The sequence below is a fragment of the Schistocerca serialis genome, chromosome 7 (assembly GCF_023864345.2).
Source record: "Schistocerca serialis cubense isolate TAMUIC-IGC-003099 chromosome 7, iqSchSeri2.2, whole genome shotgun sequence".
In the NCBI taxonomy this organism is placed as follows: Eukaryota; Metazoa; Arthropoda; class Insecta; order Orthoptera; family Acrididae; genus Schistocerca; species Schistocerca serialis.
In genome coordinates, this window is record NC_064644.1 from 490,447,712 (window position 1) to 490,474,038 (window position 26,327).

At 43.5% G+C, this 26,327-nt stretch overlaps 1 protein-coding gene across 1 annotated transcript in view; it reads left to right on the forward strand.

The window, feature by feature from the left end:
• The first annotated feature begins 1,830 nt into the window (after positions 1-1,830).
• Positions 1,831-26,327, forward strand: part of LOC126412178 (modular serine protease-like) — a 328,117-nt gene continuing 303,620 nt past the window's right edge. Inside the window, exon 1 of the mRNA XM_050081661.1 lies at positions 1,831-1,953. Coding sequence (XP_049937618.1) covers positions 1,899-1,953 — 55 coding nt within the window. The 5' untranslated portion in view covers positions 1,831-1,898. The remainder of the gene's footprint in view (positions 1,954-26,327) is intronic.

Genomic DNA, 26,327 nt, shown 5'->3' on the forward strand with positions numbered 1-26,327 from the left:
CAAGATCGGGGCTGTACGGAGAATGATCTAGAGTTTCTCATCGAAAAGATGTGATGAGATCTTTGGTCTGATTCGCCACATGCAGCAAAACGATGCCCTTGCTCAACTTCCATGGACTGTTGCTTTGATTCAAGTGTGACGTAGGCCACCCATGTTTCATCGCCCGTAACAATTTGGCTTAAGAAATCATCACCGTCGTTGTGGTACCGCTCAAGGAAAGTCAATGCACTGTCTAAACGTTTGGTTTTGTGCACATCCGTCAACATTTTCAGTACCTAACGTGCGCACAATTTTCGGTAATTCAAGTGCTCGGTCACAATGCCATACAAAACACTACGAGAAACATTAGGAAAGGACCTTGTGGATGACATCGGAAGTTCACTGAGGCTTTTTGCTGATGATGCTGTGGTATATCGAGAGGTTGTAACAATGGAAAATTGTACTGAAATGCAGGAGGATCTGCAGCGAATTGACGCATGGTACAGGGAATGGCAATTGAATCTCAATGTAGACAAGTGTAATGTGCTGCGAATACATAGAAAGAAAGATCCCTTATCATTTAGCTACAATATAGCAGGTCAGCAACTGGAAGCAGTTAATTCCATAAATTATCTGGGAGTGCGAATTAGGAGTGATTTAAAATAGAATGATCATATAAAGTTGATCGTCTGTAAAGCAGATGCCAGACTGAGATTCGGTGGAAGAATCCTAAGGAAATGCAATCCGAAGTAGGTTACAGTACGCTTGTTCGCCCACTGCTTGAATACTGCTTAGCAGTGTGGGATCCGTACCAGATAAGGTTGATAGAAGAGATAGAGAAGATCCAACGGAGAGCGGCGCGCTTCGTTACAGGATCATTTAGTAATCGCGAAAGCGTTACGTAAATGATAGATAAACTCCAGTGGAAGACTCTGCAGGAGAGACGCTCAGTAGCTCGGTACGGGCTTTTGTTGAAGTTTCGAGAACATACCTTCACCAAGGAGTCAAGCAGTATATTGCTCCTTCCTACGTATATCTCACGAAGAGACCATGAGGATAAAATCAGAGAGATTAGAGCCCACACAGAGGCATACCGACAATCCTTCTTTCCAAGAACAATACGAGACTGGAATAGGAGGGAGAACCGATAGAGGTACTCAAGGTACCCTCCGCCACACACCGTCAGGTGGCTTGCAGAGTATGGATGTAGATGTAGATGTAGATGTAGATCCCGCAAGGAGGAAATCGTAAAGCGTCTGTTTTCTCTCACCTTATTGTCCACTTCCTCCACTAAACTTTCATTAACGACCGAAGGACGCCCACTCCGTTGTTCATCATGCACATTTGTGCTGCCATCTTTAAATTCTCTCACCCACTTTCTTACCAGTCCATCACTTGTAATGATTTCTCCGTAATCTGCACAGATCTCACGATGAATATCGATCGCTTTTAGACCTGTAGCACTAAGAAATATTATAACACCCTGTGCTTCACAGTCGGCGGGACGCACGATTATCGGAGGCATCTTAAACACTCAGTACACGACGTAAACAATGAAGAATCAGACTGTAATGGCGTCAGTGTGTAGATTAAGGTACAGGCTTTCATGTAAAAAAAAAAAAATTGAGATATCTTAGCACATCTTTTTTTAAATTTCGAAACGTTACTTACTTAAAAAACACGGCTCCTATAACGCAAGGGAATTCGGTGGTTACCGTAGTCCAAGAGTGCAACCGCCTATTACTTCGATGTGGATAGCACACCTCGCTTCGGAGAAAACGCGGAGAGGACAGGAACTTCCGTGTTGACGACCGCCTGGGGGCTGTGACGTCATCCGGCCAGTCGGCAAGTAGCGGCATTTGCGGTGGACGGCGGGCCTCGCCGCCAGCCAGTAGAGCCGCAGCTGGCAGCGGGCGAAGATGAGGTCGTCGTCGTGGTCGTGGCTGCTGCACTTGGCGCTCTGCTCGCTTCTGGGTGAGTTCAGATTCGTGTCGTCTGTTTTTACGTGCTTAATGTCCGTCAGCCAGGTTTAACATCCTGAACCTCCAGGGTTTAGCAACGGTCTCTCGGTTCGCTTCGACCTTCGGACTGCACAACTCACTTGGCGTAGAAAAGGCGTGCGAATCTCAACAGATGATACGAAAAATGCCAGTTTATCAATAACTGTTGTTGAGTTAGAAGACGAGTCTCTCCTGTGCTAGCCTCTTCATCTCTGGCCAACTACTGCACCTGCATCCACCAGAACCTGTTTACTGTAGTCACGATTTTGTCGCCCTCTACATTACCACGTTACCCCTACTCTCCCCTCCATATTACGATTCCTTGATGTCTCGGGATGTGTACTATCAATTGATCCCTTCTTGTAATCAACGTGAGCCATTAGTTATACGATCTACACATTTATTCATTAATATTCTTCTGTAGCACCATATTTCAAATGCTCGTACTCCTTCTCAGAAGTGCCTATTTTTCGACGTTTGGCAATATTATGAAAAGGATAGATTGCTACCCACCATATAGTGGAGATCTTCAGTCGCAGATAGGCACAACATAATATTGTCAACACTCCATCGTGGATTTTCCATTGCTTCGTATCTGTCACGTTTCACATTCGTACACGGCTACGCTCCAGGCAAATACCTCCACAAAATACTTCTTACACGTAACTTTTTATTAGATGTTAACAAATATCTCATTTTCGGAACTGATTTTCCTTCTATATCCCGTCTGCATTTCCTCTCTGGCCATCGTCAGTTATTTTTCTGCCCGAACAGCAAAACTCATCTGCCACGCGGGATTAGCCGAGCGGTCGAGGCACTGCAATCATGGACTGTGCGGCTGGTCCCGGCGGAGGTTCGAGTCCTCCCTCGGGCATGGGTGTGTGTGTTTGTCCTTAGCATAATTTAGGTTAAATAGTGTGTAAGCTTAGGGACTGATGACCTTAACAGTTAAGTCCCATAAGATTTCACATACATTTGAACAAAACTCATCCACTTTTACTGTCTCATTTCCTTTTCTAATCCCCTCAGCATCGCCTGCACTATATTACCTCTGTTTTACATCTGTTAATATTCCTTTGATCTCTTTCCAAGGAACTATCCATTTAGTTCCACCGATCTTCCAAGTTCTTTGCGGTTTCTTACAGAACTGCAATGTCATCAGCAAACCTTAAAGATTTTATTTCTTCTCCCTGAAATTTATTTATGTTTACAAATTACTCGGTGGCTCTGAGCACTATGGGACTTAACTTCTGAGGTCATCAGTCCCCTAGAACTTAGAACTACTTAAACCTAACTAACCTAAGGACATCACACACATCCATGCCCGAGGCAGGATTCGAACCTGCGACCGTAGCGGTCGCGCGGTTCCAGACTGTAGCGCCTAGAACCGCTCGGCCACCTCGGCCGGCAATTACTCTGTGGTTTCCTCGCTCAGTGTGCAGACACAATAAATAGTCCACAATCGACATTAAGCTAATAAAACTAAATGAAATTCGCATTATGTAACTTGCGAAATTGTCTCAAACAAATTTTTGAGCATGAAAAATAGCTCGTGAATCCACTGTCATCTCAGCACAGGTGAGTATGTTAGCCATTCAATTTTTTGAACTTGTAATTACCCGTAATCATATATTGCACCGTGTATCTAATAAAGCCTGTATCAGCATAAATATCCACTTTATAAAGTTCTTGCTCTTTTTATGTTTTCACAGACATTAACAAATTAAATTCTTCCGTATTTTAAGTGCACCTATATGTGACTTTCCCATTCCATTGACTTAATGAAGAATGACAGCAAATGTCGTATTAGGAATTTTATTCCATTAGTCGGAGGCATAATCTTTACGCCACTGCTGGTGTCAGCAAACTACTAGAGTTAATAAAGGTTGCGCTCTTGAAACACTGTGTCCGTCTTTCATCGGTTACTCATTACTGCAAAATTTGTGGGAAGAAATTAAGGTCTATAACACGTCGAATACAAGTTTTCAACGTTTAGCAACATGGTATACCACATATAACAATTTCTTGGTTAGTATGTTATACCAGATACATTATCAACAGAGTAACAAATTTGTCGTGTTTGCGCTTGTAATCCTTCTTCCAGACTGTATCTATGTTGTTACGTTGTTTTTGTCGTCGTCGTCGTTGTTGTTGCCGTCGTCTACGAACTGAACGTTTTATTTCAGCTATTAGCGCTAATCTGTTCTGTGCAAACCTCTTCATCTCTGCATAAAAACTGCAACCTACGTCCATTTGAACCTGGTTAGCCTAGTCAATCCATGGTACCCCTGTACAGCACCCCCCCCCCCTTACACACACACACACACACACACACACACACACACACACACTCTCTCTCTCTCTCTCTCTCTCTCTCTCTCTCTCTCTCTCTCTCTCCCCCCCCTCTCCCCCCCTCCCTCCCTCCCTCCCACCCTCCCTCCCTCCCTCTCTCCCTCCCTCCCTCCCTCTCTTCTATCACCAAACTGATAATTCCTTGATGCCACGGGAAATATCATATGAAACTATCCCTTCCTTTAGATAAGTTGTACATGAAATTTCTTGTTTCCCCGGTTCGATTCAGAGCCTGTCTATCTAATCTTGTGAAGCACCAAATTTCAAAAAGCTTCAAATATCTTTTTGTCTCAACTGCTTATCATCTAAGTTTGACATTCGTAGAAGACTGTAGTCCAGACAAATACTTTCCCAAAAGACTTCCTAACACTTGACTTTTTTATTCGACGTTAAGAATTTTTTTTTTCCAGGGAAGCTTTTCTGCTGTTGTCAGACTGCGCTTTCTGTCCTCATCAATTATTCTGCTGTGCAAATAGCTTAACTGTAATTTCTTAATCTGATTCCTCAGTAACATCAGACTTAATTCGAATACATGCCCACAACCCTTCTTTCAGTTTTGTTGATATTCATGCTATTAACATTTTCAGGGAACTATCTATTCTGTTCAAATGATGTTGCAAAATCTTTGCCATCTCTGATAGAATTACAGAGTCAGAAGAAAAAAAGTTATTAGTCCTTCTCCATGAAATTTATTAAATTTTCTGATTTTTCTATGATGTAGTACTTGCTCAGTGAATAACACTGATTACTGGTATGGTTTCCTTGTATACTTGCGTTCCATCTTTAGTAACTTTGTCGTCGATGGGATGTTTAACCCTAAGTTTCAAACCTTCCTTCGTGCAACTTCGTAAAAGGTGTGAAATCGTCACTTTGTGGAGCTTGCCACTAGTTAACAATAATCGCTGTATATAAACGGCAATGTGCGGACTGTCTCACTCACGGACTCATCGCCCAGCCCAAACCACAAACTTGAAATTTCCAGAGGGCGTTGATCTTATACTGCAGGTGTCGATTAAGGAGCCATTTTTCGATATTCCGTCCCTAAGGGGGTGAAATAAGGGACGAATTTTTGAAAATAAGGCGCTATTAAGGCAATTTTGAAGCTAGACCTGCGGAAATTGGTAATCGCTTTCTCGATCAGAAATAAAGAAACACACGTTTCAGTATTTCTGGAAATTATCGCCTATGAGAGTGAGATACTTTGTGAAAGATTTTTTTGAAAATAAATCATGATTAAAGAACTACTAAAACATTTGCAAAGCTACATTTATAAAAACTGATATTTGACTTCTAAGTTGGAAATAAAAAAATAGATGTTTCAGTGTTTTTGGAGACTGGACAAGCTAAGAGTGAAAGAGGGAATGAAAAGTTTAATGAAATTATTTCATTAAGAAAGTATTTTCAAAGCTAAATCGATGAAAATTTGGATTTGGCTTCCTTGTTAGAAATTTTAAAAAATTGTTTCACTGTTCTTGGACATTCAGCCCGTGAGTGGAGTGAAACAGGGGATGAAAATTTTTAAGAAATGTTTCATTACATTAAAGTTTTGAAGCGAAATCTATGAAAGTTGGTATTTGACGTCCCGGTTAGATATAAACAAACATGTGTTACGGGACGAAAGTTTCTATGAAATCTCGCTACAAGAACGCAAAAGGCATGGTTAACTGAAACCTTGGATTCGATCTAGCAGAATAGCTTTGTTTCTCAGAAGTACATTCGGAAAAGACCATGCTTCTATTGCCTGAATTAGCGTGAAATGTTTAGCAGGTGTTGCAATTTGTGAACAACATAAAAATTCGATTAAAGAAAAACAAAAAAATACCTGTGCAGACCATTCAGTGTACGCGAGTGAAGCAGCAGGTGATAATCTAGCTTCAGACACAGGCAGCAGCTCTGACTTACATTCAGAAGATCTTAAACGCTCTCTTCCTTCTCTGGCAAATACCTATGCAGTTGTGGTAACTGCCTTGTATGCTTGACCTTCTGAATACACTGGGATGCCCCACAGTATGCTCCAGCGTACAGTAAGAAATAAAAGTAATGAACATAGAAACCGTGCGAGGTGCGTCGCAGAAAAACCTGAGTAGCTCGGAAACAATCAGTTACGTCATACATTTGTCATAAACTGTGCTCCTTACTCAGTTGCGGAGACCGTTCGTGTTGTAACTTAACGTGGCCGAAGTCGTTTTAATGCCTCTCAGACCTGCGTGAGAAGACTGACGGTTAAAAGACAGCCGTTTTCCTGCCAGGTCCTGCCGTATCCGGGTTTTGTGATCAGAGTCCATAATAATCTCGAAGTCGACAGGACGTTAAACCGTGATGTCTCTTCTTCCATTTCGAGAGCTGTCTTCCGCTTTTTATTAAATTTCTTTTTCCGCATCTCGAAATGAGGTAGGTCTGTAGATAACAATTATTAGGTTCCTCGAGGAGCGTTTGTTGCCTAAAGCCGCCGGCACACGGACCGTGCAGCCGAACGTTAACGTGGAGCGTGCCGAGTTCAACGTGCTGCTGAACGCTCAAGAGCGATGCGACTTGTGCACACGGAACGTGGAGCCCAACGTGGTATACGCGATTGCAACGACTCCAGCGGCACTTGAGGGATGTTTGTAGTTCGTAAATCACGCTGTTTACTCAAGGGGCGCGCGTAAAATTCCCACGTTCGCTCTATTAAAACGCACATTTCCTCCAACGTCCACGAAAAGGAAAGTACCATGTCCAATCAGTGAGGGCACAAGTTGATAAAAGTTCCACTACAAACAGTGCTGTACAAATTTGGAATATTTCTCCACATAAGATAAACATTATTTCATCATTCCCACATTTTAGTAAAACCCCAAGGTCAGTCTTACTTGATCACTATTCCTACCCAGTAGCAGAATCTTTGCAACATGTGAATTACGAAGCGTAAAAGAAAAAGGAGCAAAATATTTCTATACAAGTAGCGCAAGCTGTCCTGTAAATTAAGCCAATCGAACAAAGTCCCCCTCAAAAAAGGTGAACTTATGTTTACATAACATCAAATATTATAGCATATACTAATATTAAACTAATAATAATGTATCAGAACCTAATAAAAACGAGAATGTTAGGGAAAAAAAATTTGGTAGTGTTTGGACGTAAACCACTGCCCCAATTACGAATGCATCAGTGGACACTGACGCTACTCATTACGCTATACCAAGAACACACGCTAGGTATCTAATCATATTGTCTTACGCCTTGCTAAAAAGATAATCGTAGATAATTATGTTATTAATTGAAATTTAATTATAACGAATTGTACCAAGAACAATACGTTTTGGTTGGATCTTCAGTGTGTTGCAGCCTTCAAATAGCCTACTCACATAATACGCAAGTTACAATAATTCTTTTGCCACGGATATGATGTTTCTCATTATTTTATTGGAACGAATCACACAGTTAACAACGGGTTTTCCAGTGATTCTCAATTTGCTGGTGCTCAGAAATGGCATATATACATATAGGCTTGAAATGAATGCCAATATGGCGCCTCACGACTCTGTACTGAAGGGAGACGGCTTGCGTGTGACGTAGTGGCATTGTGCCATCTCATTGGTCAACGCTCAGATGCAAGCTCGGAATATCTGAGATGCCAGATATTGCTCTGCACGTTCGGAAAGGCTCCCGAACGTGCACGCTCAACGCTCAACGTTCGGATGCTCGGTCCGTGTGCCGACGGCTTAAGGAAATGTCGACGCGTTGTAGGTACCGCAGCGGTTGCGGGGAATACCCGCGAGTTTCTCCCCGCTCCAGGTCTGCCGCTTCTGCCGAAGGTCGGCAGCTCTGCGCGGGTCATCAGAGGTGCGCGTCAAGGACGCTTCGAGATTTGGCTCCAGCGACTGAGAGATACGCCGCGCTGTGCGAGCCTGGCTCCACCTGCCACTATACTGTGTTCACAACAACATATTAACATTACAACACGAATTCTTCCGCGTTTGCAGGAATCTCGTTGGATTTCGTTAACATGGAGCGGAAGCCAATCTGTCTCGAGTACAGTCAAGTTCATCCCCGGATCTTCGATATTTCCGAACCAGGGCAAAAACTTGATAGTGTCCCCCCACCCCTCCCCCCACCCCCACCCCTCTCCTTCCGCACACTCAAGCGTTTGAGATGAGAAGTCAAAAATTTAGAAATTTTGTTGCGAACATCTTTCTGAAGATTTTGATATATGAAACATATGTTCCAGGAAATGTAAGACATGTTATTTTGTCTTAAATGTGCCAAGGTGCAGAACCACGCCTCTTCACACAGCATTCTTCTATCGCACGTCACAATATTTCACTCTGTGGAATTCAAATGTGTATATTTTGTAATGGAAGCCAGCAAACCTATATTCAGGACAGTGGAAATTAAAATATCCTGTAGTGCCTCTCCTATTCCCATTCGGCCGCTTTGACATCCCAACCCTCTTGAAACAAACAAATAATACTGGGTGGGATTACTTGTGACCAGGAGAATAACAACTCTACAGAAAATTTGCACTCTTTATTGCCTATTAGCTAATAGCTTTCTCTTTGGTGTGACATGAAATTGAATATAGGAAAGGTAAGCAAGACTACATATTTCTTCAGTCATTAGGTCCTCACATTTTTTTCTCTCTACTGTTGCCACAGCTTTACACGGTGTGCTTTCCTTTCTGCGAAAGAATCTGTTATCAAAGTCCGTCAAACATTTTTCTACATGAAAAATGAAAATGTCGTTGTCTAATACTGAAAATAGCTGTTAATATGGTTCAAATGGCTCTAAGCACTATGGGACTTATCTGATGTCACCAGACCCCTAGACTTAGAACTACTTAAACCTAACTAACCTAAGGACATCACACACATCCATGTCCGAGGCAGGATTCGAACCTGCGACCGTAGGATCAGTGCGGTTCCGGACTGCAGCGCCTAGAACCGCTCGGCCACAGCGGCCGGAAAAAAGCTGTTAATATGAATAGTAACCAAGGCTGGTGTGGTTTCTCAATTTGATTACGTCTATTTTGTCACTGTCTGCTAGATAAAACGAAATGGGTCTTCCTAATATTGCACCAGTTGTAACACACGCCAAACAAGCGAGACTGTTTTGCCTCATTTACAGAAACAACATGACAGAACATAATGCACGAAGTACCAATATCAAATGCCTATTATGCTTATTACAAGCAAAATATTTTGTGTGAGGAAATAGTTTCATGTTTCAATCATACGATCCAGTTCTTCAAGTATGAGATCGAAAAATAGCAGTAATACGAATCTTGTACATAAATTTGGAATCGTCATATTGTTCCACATAATTTGTATGATGTCCCCGTTTCTTCAACTTCCTTGTTCTCTCAAACAATCCTGCAATCACTAATTCTGTAACCATTCCTGGCATTGTCAAAACATATTCTCCGGATAACTTAACTAACCCTGCCAGAATCACCGTTCCGCTACCTCGCATTTATTCTCTTAGGTTAGGCGTTATTACGTCTTTGCACGAGAAGTTTTCCGCATTTTTCCGAGAATAGAACTTCTGAGGTTACTTACTGGGGACTGTACAACTGGCCGTTAATAATGTAGCGACCTGGCAAAAATTTTCTGTTAAAATTTCATTTTCTTGGAGACACCGAGAAGATAATATGCAGTCTTTCTTACCTTTTTATTCTTATTAGGTGTTTATTTCCTCTCTGGTAGTATGAATCTATGGATTTCGTTTATGAAAGTTTATTTCTTCTTGATGCGACGCGGATTCCCCTGGCAGAGACATCAAGTACATTATGCACGCATTCAAAAGTCAACTTATGATTCGTTCAGAAATCAGAATGTGTTAAAAAATGTTCAAAAACCAACAAGGATGCGTTTCAAAGTGATATGAATATTCGATTAACCAACGTGTGCTGGATGCTAGGTACTTCTGTGAAACAAGATTTTTTTTCTTGAAGAACATGGATTTGGCTCCTCACTGAAAGTGCCGCACGGGGTAGATACCCCTGTTTGCCCCATCCCCCCCCCCCCCCCCCCCCCCAGATCTGGCCCTGGGCCTGGCCAAGTGCGATAATAAGGACACGCTGTGTGCTGTGGGTTACGCCCATGACGACTGGGCGGTAAAGGGCCCTACACACGCACCCACTTACCGACCGACCCACAAATGGGACGTGTGTATGCGTTTTGCTCGACCGACAGACGCGATCCACCCCTTCCAGTCGCTCCACCCAACACATTGTGCCGTGTGTAGAGCTGTCTTACCAACCGCCCGACAAATGTTCGTCTTTTGTCAATGCGTGCGTCATTAAATGTTGTTATACGTGACAGGGTACAAGGCGGACGAAACTTTCACAGAATTTCTGTAAATATTTCAAGATTGCAGTTGTTTGTGGGACATGTCATGTGAGGAGTATAGCAATATAGATGCAAGACAGGAATAATCTTTTTTTTTTTTTTTTTTTTTTTTGTTTAACGAATCCATAATTGTTTCGTGTGGAACGTAGATAGAATAGAAATCCGTGGACCTTCTGTATTTCTCCTTTTAGATTTTATTTCCGGTACCTGTTTGAAATGAAATCTAAAAATCTAAATAAATATTCAGTTGATTTTAATTCATAAAATATGCTTGCTTCGTTGTTAAGAGTTTAAAAAGTCCAGTCTATATACAAGCTCTTTGCTATGAAAAGCAAAGCGTGGGATTTTTTTCACAGTTCTAAAATTGCTAAATTCTTCATTCCTTACCTCTCTGTTGTATTTAGTAGATGATTTACCCGCCACCACGCCTAGTCTTTCTTCTTCGAATTTGAAACGACTTTCTTAAACTTACACATCATTATTTTTGCTACATACATAGACAAATTAATGAAGTTTACATGAACATCTTTTGTTTTGTTTTACCATGGTGTATTTCCTCAGTGGATCATAAATCAAGAGTTCTTCGTTGTTTACAGCCGATAAATATTCGGAAAAAATATTTTTTTTTGTGCCAGCAGCTATACAATTTTATTTATTCCCTGCCGATTTATGTTCTGGTTATTATCTTCACCGGAGATGATAATGTACATCAATTTGTCAAAATTACATCTCTGTCAAACAGGGTCATGACGAATGTGAAGAATTGTCACAATAGTTGTTTCACTAAATTTCGACTGTAGTAGATTTACAGAATCGAAATGTGTGCACTCTTACTCTTAATTCGTCACTTTTTACACTTGATGTTGTCGTATTTGGCAGAGACGTACTTTTGACCAGTTGATGCACAGAATCAAGTCCTGTGAAGATGGTAGCCAGTACCGAAACAGGTGGAGAATAAATAAAATTGTACAGTCATTGGCACAAAAAAAATTCTTTCCAACTATAAATCACGTTACAGGTTTGAGGAATCATTTTTGCTAGTAATTGTGGGGATACAACAGCAGTGAATGTGAGGCCGTCTTAATTTCTTCCACTGGTTAGAAACCGTATTATAACTAACAGCGTCTCTTCATAGTTTATAGCCTCTCTCATGATTGAATTCTGTTTCGTTAAGGATGGTATGTTGATCTTCCGCAGCTGTTAAATGCGTTGGCACATGTGTAGGGCCTTAATACAGGATAACAGCCTTACCGGCGCATTCAACTTGAACAGTACTGGTCAGCCAGCTGGTCCAACTAACCAGCAATGATATGAGCAGTTGCAGTTCAGACGTAAAAAGGGAATGAAATAATTTTCGGTAATACACCAGCGATACCGCACGCTTCTTATGGGACCAGACGGAAAGCATAACAACGTTTTTAGATAAGGCAGAATTGTAATTAACAACAAGAATGGTGAAAATTGCTAAGTTAAACACAGAGTAATTTTCTGCGGGAGATATGCGTGACGCAAAAGCGTGTTGGAGGAATTTTACTGTATTGTTAAATACAGGAGCCACTGAGGTATTACTTCAGTCAGTCGTCTGGTAATCTACGAACTCCTTCCATATCCGAATCCGAGAAATACAGGGTTATTACAAATGATTGAAGCGATTTCACAGCTCTACAATAACTTTATTATTTGAGATATTTTCACAATGCTTTGCACACACATACAAAAACTCAAAAAGTTTTTTTAGGCCTACACAAATGTTCGCTATGTGCCCCTTTAGTGATTCGGCAGACATCAAGCCGATAATCAAGTTCCTCCCACACTTGGCGCAGCATGTCCCCATCAATGACTTCGAAAGCATCGTTCATGCGAGCTCGCAGTTCTGGCACGTTTCTTGGTAGAGGAGATTTAAACACTGAATCTTTCACATAACCCCACAGAAAGAAATCGCATGGGGTTAAGTCGGGAGAGCGTGGAGGCCATGACATGAATTGCTGATCATGATCTCCACCACGACCGATCCATCGGTTTTCCAATCTCCTGTTTAAGAAATGCCGAACATCATGATGGAAGTGCGGTGGAGCACCATCCTGTTGAAAGATGAAGTCAGCGTTGTCGGTCTCCAGTTGTGGCATGAGCCAATTTTCCAGCGTGTCCAGATACACGTGTCCTGTAGCGTTTTTTTTTGCAGAAGAAAAAGGGGCCGTAAACTTTAAACCGTGAGATTGCACAAAACACGTTAACTTTTGGTGAATTGCGAATTTGCTGCACGAATGCGTGAGGATTCTCCATCGCCCAGATTCGCACATTGTGTCTGTTCACTTCACCATTAAGAAAAAATGTTGCTTCATCACTGAAAACAAGTTTCGCACTGAACGCATCCTCTTCCATGAGCTGTTGCAACTGCGCCGAAAATTCAAAGCGTTTGACTTTGTCATCGGGTGTCAGGGCTTGTAGCAATTGTAAACGGTAAGGCTTCTGCTTTTGCCTTTTCCGTAAGATTTTCCAAACCGTCGGCTGTGGTACGTTTAGCTCCCTGCTTGCTTTATTCGTCGACTTCCGCGGGCTACGCGTGAAACTTGCCCGCACGCTTTCAACCATTTCTTCGCTCACTGCAGGCCGACCTGTTGATTTCCCCTTACAGAGGCATCCAGAAGCTTTAAACTGCGCATACCATCGCCGAATGGAGTTAGCAGTTGGTGGATCTTTGTTGAACTTCGTCCTGAAGTGTCGTTGCACTGTTATGACTGACTGATGTGAGTGCATTTCATTTCAAGCACGACATACGCTTTCTCAGCTCCTGTCGCCATTTTGTCTCACTGCGCTCTCGAGCGCTCTGGCGGCAGAAACCTGAAGTGCGGCTTCAGCCGAAAAAAACTTTATGGGTTTTTCTACGTATCTGTAGTGCGTCGTGACTATATGTCAATGAATGGAGCTACAGTGAATTTATGAAGTCGCTTCAATCATTTGTAATAGCCCTGTACATTTCAGTACTGCAACTGTCATCTGCTACATTGATAACGAGTCGATCAACAACAGTATGTATGAAGCAGTCCCAGTCTGACAGTTTATATTCCATGTTATTTCTCGCGACAAATCCGTTAACTTGGTTCCAGAGCAGTTGTGTTGGGTTCATATTGCAGTGCTACGATGGCGACTGTAAAAATGCAGTATATGTAGGTTGTGAAAATTGTATTCCATGTTTCGACGACGCTTATCACTCTGCTCTCACACAGTCGAAATAAAAAATATTTGATTTTTCATTTTTGTTTGAAAAAGTCTGACTTGTTATGTTTTCTCAAGATAAACAACTTTTATTAACAGTCTTTTATAGAATATCGACAGATAAGAATTTATATTTGCAATGAAAAATGGAATTTTGTGTGCAATGTGATATTAGAGACAAGAAGATGTGTATTTTTTTATTAAAAAAAGACGATTAGATTTATGTTAATTAGAATGTATTTGATTAATTTTACATTTAAAGGTGTATTTCAAATTGATTGAAGAAACGAAAGACCAATGCGGGATTTGAACCACCTATCCAACGATTACACAGTATTTCCATACTAGAATGCCACAGTTATCCTCAATGCTACCGATTATCATAAAAAAGTGACCCTGTTATTGGAAGATGCCACACACCGGATTCATAAACGGGATCCCTCAGCAGCACTTAGCAGGAAGACAGGGGAGCTACTGAAGAACTCTGCCCTCCCAGAAGAACTAGTCAAGAATCTACGACCAAGAGCACCAAGGCCACACAGGTTATGCGGTCTACCCAAGGTCCATAAGGATGGGGTCCCGTTGAGACCTATTGTTAGTGCTATTGGGTCTCCTACATATCGGTTGGCAAAATACTTAACCAAGTTATTAGCATCTATAGTCGGTCACTATAGCTAACACTTGGTTTAAGAATCATGAAAGAAGGTTGTATACATGGAAGAACCCTGGAGATACTAAAAGGTATCAGATAGATTATATAATGGTAAGACAGAGATTTAGGAACCAGGTTTTAAATTGTAAGACATTTCCAGGGGCAGATGTGGACTCTGACCACAATCTATTGGTTATGACCTGTAGATTAAAACTGAAGAAACTGCAAAAAGGTGGGAATTTAAGGAGATGGGACCTGGATAAACTGAAACAACCAGAGGTTGTACAGAGTTTCAGGGAGAGCATAAGGGAACAATTGACAGGAATGGGGGAAAGAAATACAGTAGAAGAAGAATGGGTAGCTTTGAGGGATGAAGTAGCGAAAGCAGCAGAGGATCAAGTAGGTAAAAAGACGAGGGCTAGTAGAAATCCTTGGGTAACAGAAGAAATATTGAATTTAATTGATGAAAGGAGAAAATATAAAAATGCAGTAAATGAAGCAGGCAAAAAGGAATACAAACGTCTCAAAAATGAGATCGACAGGAAGTGCAAAATGGCTAAGCAGAGATGGCTAGAGGACAAATGTAAGGATGTAGAGGCCTATCTCACTAGGGGTAAGATAGATACTGCCTACAGGAAAATTAAAGAGACCTTTGGAGAAAAGAGAGCCACTTGTATGAATATCAAGAGCTCAGACGGAAACCCAGTTCTAAGCAAAGAAGGGAAAGCAGAAAGGTGGAAGGAGTATATAGAGGGTCTATACAAGGGCGATGTACTTGAGGACAATATTATGGAAATGGAAGAGGATGTGGATGAAGATGAAATGGGAGATATGATACTGCGTGAAGAGTTTGACAGAGCACTGAAAGACCTGAGTCGAAACAAGGCCCCCGGAGTAGACAACATTCCATTGGAACTACTGACGGCCTTGGGAGAGCCAGTCCTGACAAAACTCTACCATCTGGTGAGCAAGATGTATGAAACATGCGAAATACCCTCAGACTTCAAGAAGAATATAATAATTCCAATCCCAAAAAAGCAGGTGTTGACAGATGTGAAAATTACCGAACTATCAGTTTAATAAGTCACAGCTGCAAAATACTAACAGGAATTCTTTACAGACGAATGGAAAAACTAGTAGAAGCCAACCTCGGGGAAGATCAGTTTGGATTCCGTAGAAACACTGGAACACGTGAGGCTATACTGGTCTTACGAGTTATCTTAGAAGAAAGATTAAGGAAAGGCAAACCTACGTTTCTAGCATTTGTAGACTTAGAGAAAGCTTTTGACAATGTTGACTGGAATAATCTCTTTCAAATTCTAAAGGTGGCAGGGGTAAAATACAGGGAGCGAAAGGCTATTTACAATTTGTACAGAAACCAGATGGCAGTTATAAGAGTCGAGGGACATGAAAGGGAAGCAGTGGTTGGGAAGGGAGTAAGACAGGGTTGTAGCCTCTCCCCGATGTTGTTCAATCTGTATATTGAGCAAGCAGTAAAGGAAACAAAAGAAAAATTCGGGGTAGGTATTAAAATTCATGGAGAAGAAATAAAAACTTTGAGGTTCGCCGATGACATTGTAATTCTGTCAGAGACAGCAAAGGACTTGGAAGAGCAGTTGAACGGAATGGACAGTGTCTTGAAAGGAGGGTATAAGATGAACATCAAGAAAAGCAAAACGAGGATAATGGAATGCAGTCGAATTAAGTCGGGTTATGCTGAGGGAATTAGATTAGGAAATGAGACACTTAAAGTAGTAAAGGAGTTTTGCTATTTGGGGAGCAAAATAACTGATGATGGTCGAAGTAGAGAGGATATAAAATGTAGACTGGCAATGGCAAGGAAAGCATTTCTGAAGAAAAGAAATTTGTTAACATCGAGTATAGATTTAAGTGTCAGGAAGTCATTTATGAAAGTATTTGTATGGAGTGTAGCCATGTATGGAAGTGAAACATGGACGATAAATAGTTTGGACAAGAAGAGAATAGAAGCTTTCGAAATGTGGTGCTACAGAAGAATGCTGAAGATTAGATGGGTAGATCACATAACTAATGAGGAAGTATTGAATAGGATTGGGGAGAAGAGAAGTTTGTGGCACAACTTGACCAGAAGAAGGGATCGGTTGGTAGGACATGTTCTGAGGCATCAAGGGATCACCAATTTAGTATTGGAGGGCAGCGTGGAGGGTAAAAATCGTAGATGGAGACCAAGAGATGAATACACTAAGCAGATTCAGAAGGATGTAGGTTGCAGTAGGTACTGGGAGATGAAAAAGCTTGCACAGGATAGAGTAGCATGGAGAGCTGCATCAAACCAGTCTCAGGACTGAAGACCACAACAACAACAGTCGGTCACTGTAGCCATCATATTAATAGCTCAAAAATGTTTGTTGACATCCTAAAGCAGATGAGGATAGGTCCGAATGACATCATGATCATCCTAGATGTGGTCTCTTTGTCTACAAAGGTACCGGTGGAAGATACGTTAAAACTGCTGGCTGCTCATTTCTCTCCTGAAATACTGAAGTTATTTCGACACACTTTGACGACCACCTGTTTTTTGTATGGTGGAAAATATTACGAAATGACTGACGGAACAGCCATGGGTTCGCCACTGTCACCAACCATAGCTAACTTTTTCATAGAGGATTTCGAAGAACGAGCGTTGAACAGTGCTCCCTAACGTCCATCCTGATTCTTCATGTATGTTGACGATACATTTTTAATCTGGCCACATGACAATGAAGCACTGCAGCAGTTTGTTGATCATTTGAATGGGATACATCATAACATAAGATTTACAGTGGAGGTGGAGAAGGATGGGAAGTTACCCTTCTTAGATGTGCTGGTGGAGCGAAAATCAGATGGACGTCTCGGACATCCTGTGTACAGAAAACCGTCGCATACAGATTTATATCTAAATGCGCGTAGTTTTCACCACCCAGCTCAGAAGAGAGCTATGCTGAATACCTTGGTACACAGAGCAAGGACTATTTCGGACAAGGATCATCTCGGCTCCGAGATTAACCATCTGACGACGGTATTCAGAAAAAATGGATATTCTGATCGTGATATCTGATCTACTCTGGCGAAGAAACCTAGGAAGGAGGCTGTTCGAACAGATCAAGAGGACCGACACATCGCACGGACACCATTCTGCGGTGCAACGACCAGCAAGATCGGCAGAGTCCTGAGCCGGTAGGGAATCAGACCAGTCTTCCGGCCACCCAGGAAGATTAAGAAAATGTTGCGCCCCGTGAAAGATAGTCTCGGCCTGAGAGTACCGCGAATTTACAGCATTCCTTGCGAGTGTGGCAAAAATTATGTGGGCCAGTCTATAATAACTGTTGCCGATCGCTGTGTGGAACATCAGCGTCACCTGAAATACAGGTATCTACAAAAATCAGCGGTGGCTGAGCACAGTTTGTTAAATAAACATAAGATTTTATTCGATGAAACCAGAATACTTGGTCACGCTTCAAACTATTGGGACTCTGTCATCGGGGAAGCAGTTGAAATTAGACTCTGTGACAATAATTTCAACAGAGATTCCGGATATGCACTCAGCAATGCATGGAAGCGCGCAATTGATAAAGAAAGAGCGCAGAGGGAGACTTCTTACATTCCTCGCAGTTCTCCGCCTGTTGCGATGGATGGCGCTGCAAGCAACGCTGGATAAAGCGCGCAAACAAAATCTATGGATATAGAGGCTGCCACCTCGGTACGCGCCGTTTTCACCCTGACGTCATCTAACCAATGAGAAGCCGTCCACTGCTTATAAAAGCGGAAGCCTTACCGGTCCACGACAGTCAGTTTTGCCCCTGACGACGGACGTAGTCATCGAAAGCTTGGGATTTTATCCAAATTTGACGCGGCAAGTAAACCGAGAACTTTTTATGCAAGGACTCCGTCGCGAAAGACTTCGTAGTCACTTCCCCATCTTCCTGTCACTGCCCCAGCGTCAGGCGCACGGACGCCTGCCCAGATGGGCTTTGAACAAGGCGGACTGGGGACCTTTCACCTCTGCTGTCGCCGCTGAATCTCCCCCACAGGGTAACATCGATGTGATGGTTGAGCAGGTGACTAGCATAATTGTTTCTACAGCAGAAAACGCGATCCATCGCTCTTTAGGGTGCCCGAGGCGTAAGGCATTCTCTTGGTGTTTGCCGGAAGTCGCTGAAGCAATTAAGGAGCGTCTTCGAGCTCTAGAGCGGCATAAGCTGCACCCTTCCCTGGAGCTCCTCATAGTATTTAAATGGTTCCGTGCCCGTGATCGCAACCTTATCAAACAACTGAAGAAGGAGTGTTGGGAGAGATACGTCTCCACCATTGCGTGCCACATGGCACCTTCCAAAGTCTAGGCAAAGATCAAACGTCTTTTCAGGTACCAGGCCCCAACAGCTGTCCCCGGTGTTGCCATAAATGGCAAGATATGTAGCGGTGCAAACGCGATTGCCAAGCGCTTTGCTGAGCACTTTGCTCGAGCCTCTGCGTTGGGGAATTACCCCCCAGCCTTTCGCACACTCAAATGTCAGCTGGAAGGGAACGTCCCCTCATTCACCACACTCTGCAGTGAATCCTATAACGCCCATTTACGGAGTGGGAGCTCCTCAGTGCCCTTGCACATTGCCCCGACACAGCTCCTGGGCCAGATCGGATCCACAGCCAGATGATTAAACATCTCTTATCTGACTATAAGCGACATCTTCTCATCATCTTCAACCGGATCTTGTGCGATGGCGTATTTTCATCGCAGTGGTGGGAGAGTACCATCATTCCGGTGCTCAAACCCGGTAAAAACCCACATGATGTGGATAGCTATCGGCCCATCAGCCTCACTAACGTTCTTTGTTAGCTGCTGGAACGTATAGTATGTCGGCAGTTGAGTTGGGTCCTGGAGTCACGTGGCTTGCTGGCTCCATGTCAGGGATCCTTCCGCCAGGGTCGCTCTACCATCGAGTCTGCCATCCCAACAGCCTTTTCCAGACGGCAACATCTGATTGACATCTTTTTTGACTTATGTAAAGCATACGACACGACTTGGCGACACTATATCCTTGCCACATTGTATGAGTGGGGTCTCTGGGGACCATTCCAGATTTTTATCCAAAACTTCCTGTCACTCTCATAGTTCCATCCATATTCTGAAGAATGGAGTCCTGCAGGGCTCTATATTGAGCGTATATTTTTAGTGGCTATTAACGGTCTAGCAGCAGCCGTCGGGCCCCCCGTCTCACCTTCTCTGTATGCAGACGACTTCTGCATTTCGTACTGCTGCTCCAGTACTGTTGTTGCTGAGCGGCGCCTCCAGGGAGCCATTCACAAGGCACAGTCATGGGCTCTAGCCCACGGCTTCCAGTTTTAAGCCGCAAAGTCGTGTGTCATGCACTTCTGTCGGCGTCCTACCGTTCATCCGGAACCCACACTTTACCTTAATGACGATCCACTCACCGTAGTGGAGACATATCAATTCCTAGGACTGGTATTCGACGCTCGATTGACATGCTTCCCTCATCTTCGTCAGCTTAAGCAGAAGTGCTGGCAGCGCCTCAATGCCCTCCGTTGCCTGAGCAACACCAATTGGGGTGCAGATCGCTCTACGCTGTTGCAGCTCTACAGAGACCTTGTCCAACCCCGAATTGACTATGGCAGTTAGGTTTATGGTTCGGCAGCACCTTCAGCATTGCATTACCTCGACCCTGTGCACCAGTGTGGGGTTAGATTAGCGACAGAAGCTTTTAGGACGAGTCCAGTGACCAGCGTACTGGAGGAGGCTGGCGTCCCTCCACTGCAGATCAGACGTGCGCGAGTGCTCGCCAGTTATGCAGCACACATTCATAGTTCCCCTGAGCATCCGAATTACCATCACCTTTTCCCGCTTGCGGCAGTCCATCTTTCTTATCGGCGGCCCAGATCGGGGCTAACGATTGCGGTTCGCGTGCGGTCCCTTCTCTCCGAACTGGAGTCCTTCCTTTTACCAACTCTGCTTGCGGCCCGTTCACATACGCCTCGACCGCAACTTCGTCTGGACCTTTTGCATGGCCCTAAGGACTCCGTTAACCCCGCCACTCTGCGCTCTCACTTCCTCTCGATTCTTGACGTGTTCCGGGGCTCTGAAGCGGGTAACACCGACGGCTCAATAGCCGATGGTCACGTAGGCTTCGCATATGTTCCTGGAGGAAATATTGAGCACCAGTCCTTGCCAGTTGGCTGCAGTGTTTTCACTGCGGAGCTGGCGGCCATATCTCGTGCTCTTGAGTGCATCCGCTCATGCCCTGTCGAGTCATTTCTTCTGTGTACTGGCTCACTGCGCGGCCTACAAGTTATCGACCAGTGCTACCCTCGCCACCCTCTGGTAGCGTCCATTCAGGAGTCCATCTGTGCCCTGGAACAGTCCCGCCGTTCCGTGTTGTTTGTGTGGACCCCAGGACACGGCGGAATCCCCGGCAACGAACTTACTGACAGGCTGGCCAAACAGGCGACGCGGAAACCGCTTCCGGAGATAGGCATCTCCGAAGCTGACCTGCATTCTGTCTTACACCGCAGAGTATTCCGACGGAATGACATAACAGCACGCACAACAAACTGCATGTCATTAAGGAGACTATGAATGTGTGGAAGTCTTCTGTATAAGCCTATCGCAGGGAATCAGTTGTCCTCTGCCGGCTCCGCATTGGCCATACGTGGCTAACGCATGGTTACCTACTCCGTCGCGAGGTCCTGCCTCAGTGTCGCTGTGACTCCCAGATGACAGTCGTCCACCTCTTCCTGGACTGCCCACTTTTAGCCGCTCTGCGGCAAACTTTCCCAGTACCCTGCCATCGGTGTTGGGCAACAATGCCTTCACAGTAGCTTTAGTTTTCTGTTTTATCCGTGAGAGGGGGTTTTATACTTCTATGTAGGTTTTAGCGCATGTCCTTTGTCCCACTGTGTCCTCCAGCCTAGTGCTTTTAGGGTGTAGGTTTTAATGTGTTGCAGAGTGGCTGGCTTTCCCTTTGTATTCTCGTGGTTGGCCAGCCACTGTAATCTGCTTTCATGTTTTACTCTCTTCCGTTTCTAGCATCTCTTTGTTTTCCTGTCCTCTTTCGTTCCTTTTAGTGTTCGTTGCCTACCCTTCGTTCTTGCGGTTTTTCCTTTCTTTCCGTTTTGTGTTAGATGTTTCGTCCGTTTTATCCTCACAGCTGTGGCAATGTTTTATTAGGAACAAGGGGCCGGTGATTTCATAGTTTGGTACCTTCTCCCGCCTTTAAACCAATCAATCATGATGGTGTGACCATCATTTCGTTAATGGTCATAGTTACTGTGATATATACATGGAAGTAAGAAATTTGAAAAAGTTTGCACTGAAAAATAGGGGTCGCTATGATTCTGGGTTTGGTGCATATTACATAATGTTGCCGATATGAAATTTAACTACACATGGAATTTTTCTTTATACTTGGATGGAGGACTGAGTCTGTCACCAACCTCAAGGAAACTGATCTTGACTTCGTAGCAGCTGAGGAGAGCTCCGCCTACCATCGTCCAAGGAAGCCATGGGTCTGAAGATGGTTTTACAAACATAACCGAAACCGGTCACCTATGTTATTGAGACATAAGTGTTGTGATCAAGACTGAACTTTAGTTAAAATGTAAATTGATCTTATGCAGCACACTCGTTTGCGATCGCGCCGCACCAGTAATAAAAACAGAGTGAAATATCCACAACATTCTTCATATTCAATAAACTATTTGTGATATAGAAAAGAGATTTTGGCAAATGATAACGCAGAAAGAGGAGAGTATTTTGCCATGTTTTATTATGCCACACTCCATTATCTACCGTATTATTGCACTAACAACAGACTTTTTTAATGACAGAATTTAAATTTTAAGGGCATCGATACATGGTGTAACGAAAAATGCTATGGGTTTGAGAACAACATAATTGAAGATATTAGACACTCATTTTGTACCAAAGATGCTCTTTTTCGTAAGCTGCTGATCTCACTGTTCCTCAGGTCCTCACTTAATAAACCACTGTTTCAGAATTCTCTCGCAATTGTCTGCACAACATGTTAGTGAGGTGACATTTTAGAAACTCCGCTGTGTTTTGGCAAGAGAAATCTGTAGGTTTCATTCAAGATTCGCCACTCGTGACTCTTCTCCGAAAGCTGTTAACGGTTAGTAAGCCAAGCGAAAGTAAAAGCTTCAGTTTAGAACGGCACTTCTCCTCCAGCGCTCGGCATTTCTCGTACAGCACCTGACTGTAACCCGCACCACTACCGTTCTTCACACACCTACCGACTGCTGCTGGCCACGGTATTCTGCGCAGACTCCACGTGTGCTACAGCTGCTGACTTTGTTTACATCAGGTTTATTCTTATGATGAACGAAGCACAGAGGCAAGCTGTGTCGCCGGACGGTCGGTGCTACCTGCTGCCACTGGCGAGCCTCTTGTGGCCGAAGGTTTTCTTATGATGTGTCTCCACTTGGAAGTAAACTTCCTCAAGTCGGTTACAGAAACTATTTCTGCAAGTTCTTTGGCCTGGAAACACCCCTGGAAAGTCGCCTTTCACAAGTTCCGTCAGCTTGCAGAAGTAGCTTCCTCCAGTTAGTGGAAACAGTTTGTTGCCTCTTACTGCGAGTACTTGCCAAACTTGTCGAGTGCTGAAAGTTATTCTCAAACTTGTACAAGTTTTGTATGTTCAATTCCGATGCGAAAATATCATTGTCGAAAAGCAAAATGGCGCAAAGACAGGCAGGCCGTAACAAATGTATCATTGGAGCCCCTAAACATACACTACTGGCCATTAAAATTGCTACACGACGAAGATGACGTGCTACAGACGTGAAATTTAACCGACAGGAAGAAGATGCTGTGATATGCAAACGATTAGCTTTTCAGAGCATTCACACAAGGTTGGCGCCGGTGGTGACACCTACAACGTGCTGACATGAGGTAAGTTTCCAACCGATTTCTCATACACAAACAGCAGTTGACCGGCGTTGCCTGGTGAAACGTTGTTGTGATGCCTGGAGTAAGGAGGAGAAATGCATGCCATCACGTTTCCGACTTTGATAAAGGTTGGATTGTAGCCTATCGGGATTGCTGTTTATCGTATCGTGACATTGGTGCTCGCGTTGGTCGAGATCCAATGACTATTAGCAGAATATGGAATCGGTGGTTCAGGAGGATAATACGGAACGCCGTGCTGGACCCCAACGGCCTCGTATTACTAGCAGTCGAGATGAAAGGCATCTTATCCGCATGGCTGTAACGGATCGTGCAGCCACGTCTCGATCCCTGAGCCAACAGATGGGGACGTTTGCAAGACAACAACCATCTGCACGAACAGTTCGACGACGTTTGCAGCAGCATGGACTATCAGCTCGGAGACCATGGCTGCGGTTACCCTTGACGCTGCATCACAGACAGGAGCGCCAGCGACGTTGTACTCAACGACGAACCTGGGTGCACGAATGGCAAAACGTCATTTTTTCGGATGAATCCAGGTTCTGTTTACAGCACCATGATGGTCGCATCCGTGTTTGGCGACATCGCGGTGAACGCACATTGGAAGCGTGTATTCGTCATCGCCATACTGGCGTATCACCCGGCGTGAAGGTATGGGGTGCCATTGGTTACACGTCTCGGTCACCTCTTGTTCGCACTGACGGCACTTTGAACAGTGGACGTTAATTTCAGATGTGTTGCGATCCGTGGCTCTACCCTTCATTCGATCCCTGCGGAACCCTACATTTCAGCAGGATAATGCACGGCCGCATGTTGCAGTTCCTGTACGGGCCTTTCTGGATACGGAAAATGTTCGACTGCTGCCCTGGCCAGCACATTCTCCAGATCTCACACCAATTAAAAACGTCTGGTCAATGGTGGCCGAGCAACTGGCTCGTGACAATACGCCAGTCACTGCTCTTGATGAACTGTGGTATCGTGTTGAAGCTGCATGGGCAGCTGTACCTGTACACGCCATCCAAGCTCTGACTCAATACCCGGGCGTATCAAGGCCGTTATTACGGCCAGAGGTGGTTGTTGTGGGTACTGTTTTCTTAGGATCTATGCACCCAAATTGCGTGAAAATGTAATCACATGTTAGTTCCAGTATAATATGTTTGTCCAATGAATACCCGTTTATCATCTGCATTTCTTCTTGGTCTAGCAATTTTAATGGCCAATAGTGTATTTAATTAGCCACCAAGGCCAATGAAGTGCGGAATTAATTTAGAAAATTACTTTGTTTCACCAGAAGGGGAAGTTGAGCGACCGTGAGAAGTCTTCAAATTTTAGCTGATATTTTTTTAACGTTACAATAAACATAATGCTTTGCATTAATATTGAAAGTAATTAATACTGCATGCAAAAATCGAAGAGTATTTAAAAGATAATCTCTTGGTGCTATAGCTCGCCGCGTTTTTGCATCCTGTTATCGAATATTTGATTTTACAATAGACAAGAGATGATCGAAACTAGCATACGACATTCTCAGAAAGCTTTTAATTTGTGCAAAGTTCTCTGGTTTCATTTCATTCAATAGTGTTTTTTGATAACTTATTTACATACGCCTGTCTCCATTTCTTCGCCCACAGATTTATTTCTTTTCGTTAACTTTGATTTTCGTGACGATTTTTCTTCAATAAAAGCAATGCGACAGTAGTTGCGGCTGCTCTGTTTTTAACCACGACATTGTAAACTCCCACTTGCCTATCACACGGCGCAACATTTGCGGAAACACTTTTCCAAGTACCTGCAGCAATCCCTGAAATGAACTTGCCGCAGCGACTTGCAGAAGTAAACTTGCACAAGTTTTTACTCTCATGCGAACGCTTCAGCAAGTACTTGCAGAAATTGCTTGCGAAAGTTAAGTGCTAAATCAAATGGTTCAAATGGCTCTGAGCACTATGGGACTTAACATCTGAGGTCATGAGTCCCCTAGAACTTAGAACTAGTTAAACCTAAGTAACCTAAGGACGTCACACACATCCATGCCCGAGGCAGGATTCGAACCTGCGACCGTAGCGGTCGCGCGGCTCCAGACTGTAGCGCCTAGAACCGCTCGGCCACTCCGGCCGGCGTTAAGTGCTAATGGACCGACACATTTATGTTGGACAGATAAAGTCACCTGAGTGGTCCGTATTTTGGTAAGCGATCTCACGGTAGGCTCGGCGTCCGTCCAGAGCTTGACCGACTGCTTGTCGTTTTAACCCATTCGTTTATGATTTTTTGAGTGCAGATTTGTCATAGGAATACGCATATTGTTATCGTATACTTTTGTTTTTCACATATACATGATTATTTACGTAATATGAAAAAATATACTTGTTCTACGGTGTTATAGCACCATAATTATTCATATAGTTAAATTCTTTATTGTACATCACGAGTCTTTTTCATTTATTTTTATTAGGACCTGCTCTGTTGCTTATACTTGAAGGGTTGATTGACTATCGTTGCACAATGTTATACAGTGACGTATCTTTATCAGATCCGAACTTCGGATTTTTAATTTTTGTTACACACACACACACACACACACACACACACACACACACACACACACACCATTCTTTAATACCCTTTCTTACCGCCATCTGGCAGTTTAATTTCTCACAGAATGGCTGGTATTTTCTCACTCTTACTACTTTGGGAATGGGAATAACTCTTTCGAAAATTCCGCCTAGGAAAATCGGAATCGGTGCACAGGTCTACAAGGCTAATCTTGTAGGAGTTGTAAAATGGAGTGTCTAGATAATGTTTTGAATTGCAACCCACATCCGGAAACGTACCGTTTTTGTGCTGCAATCATT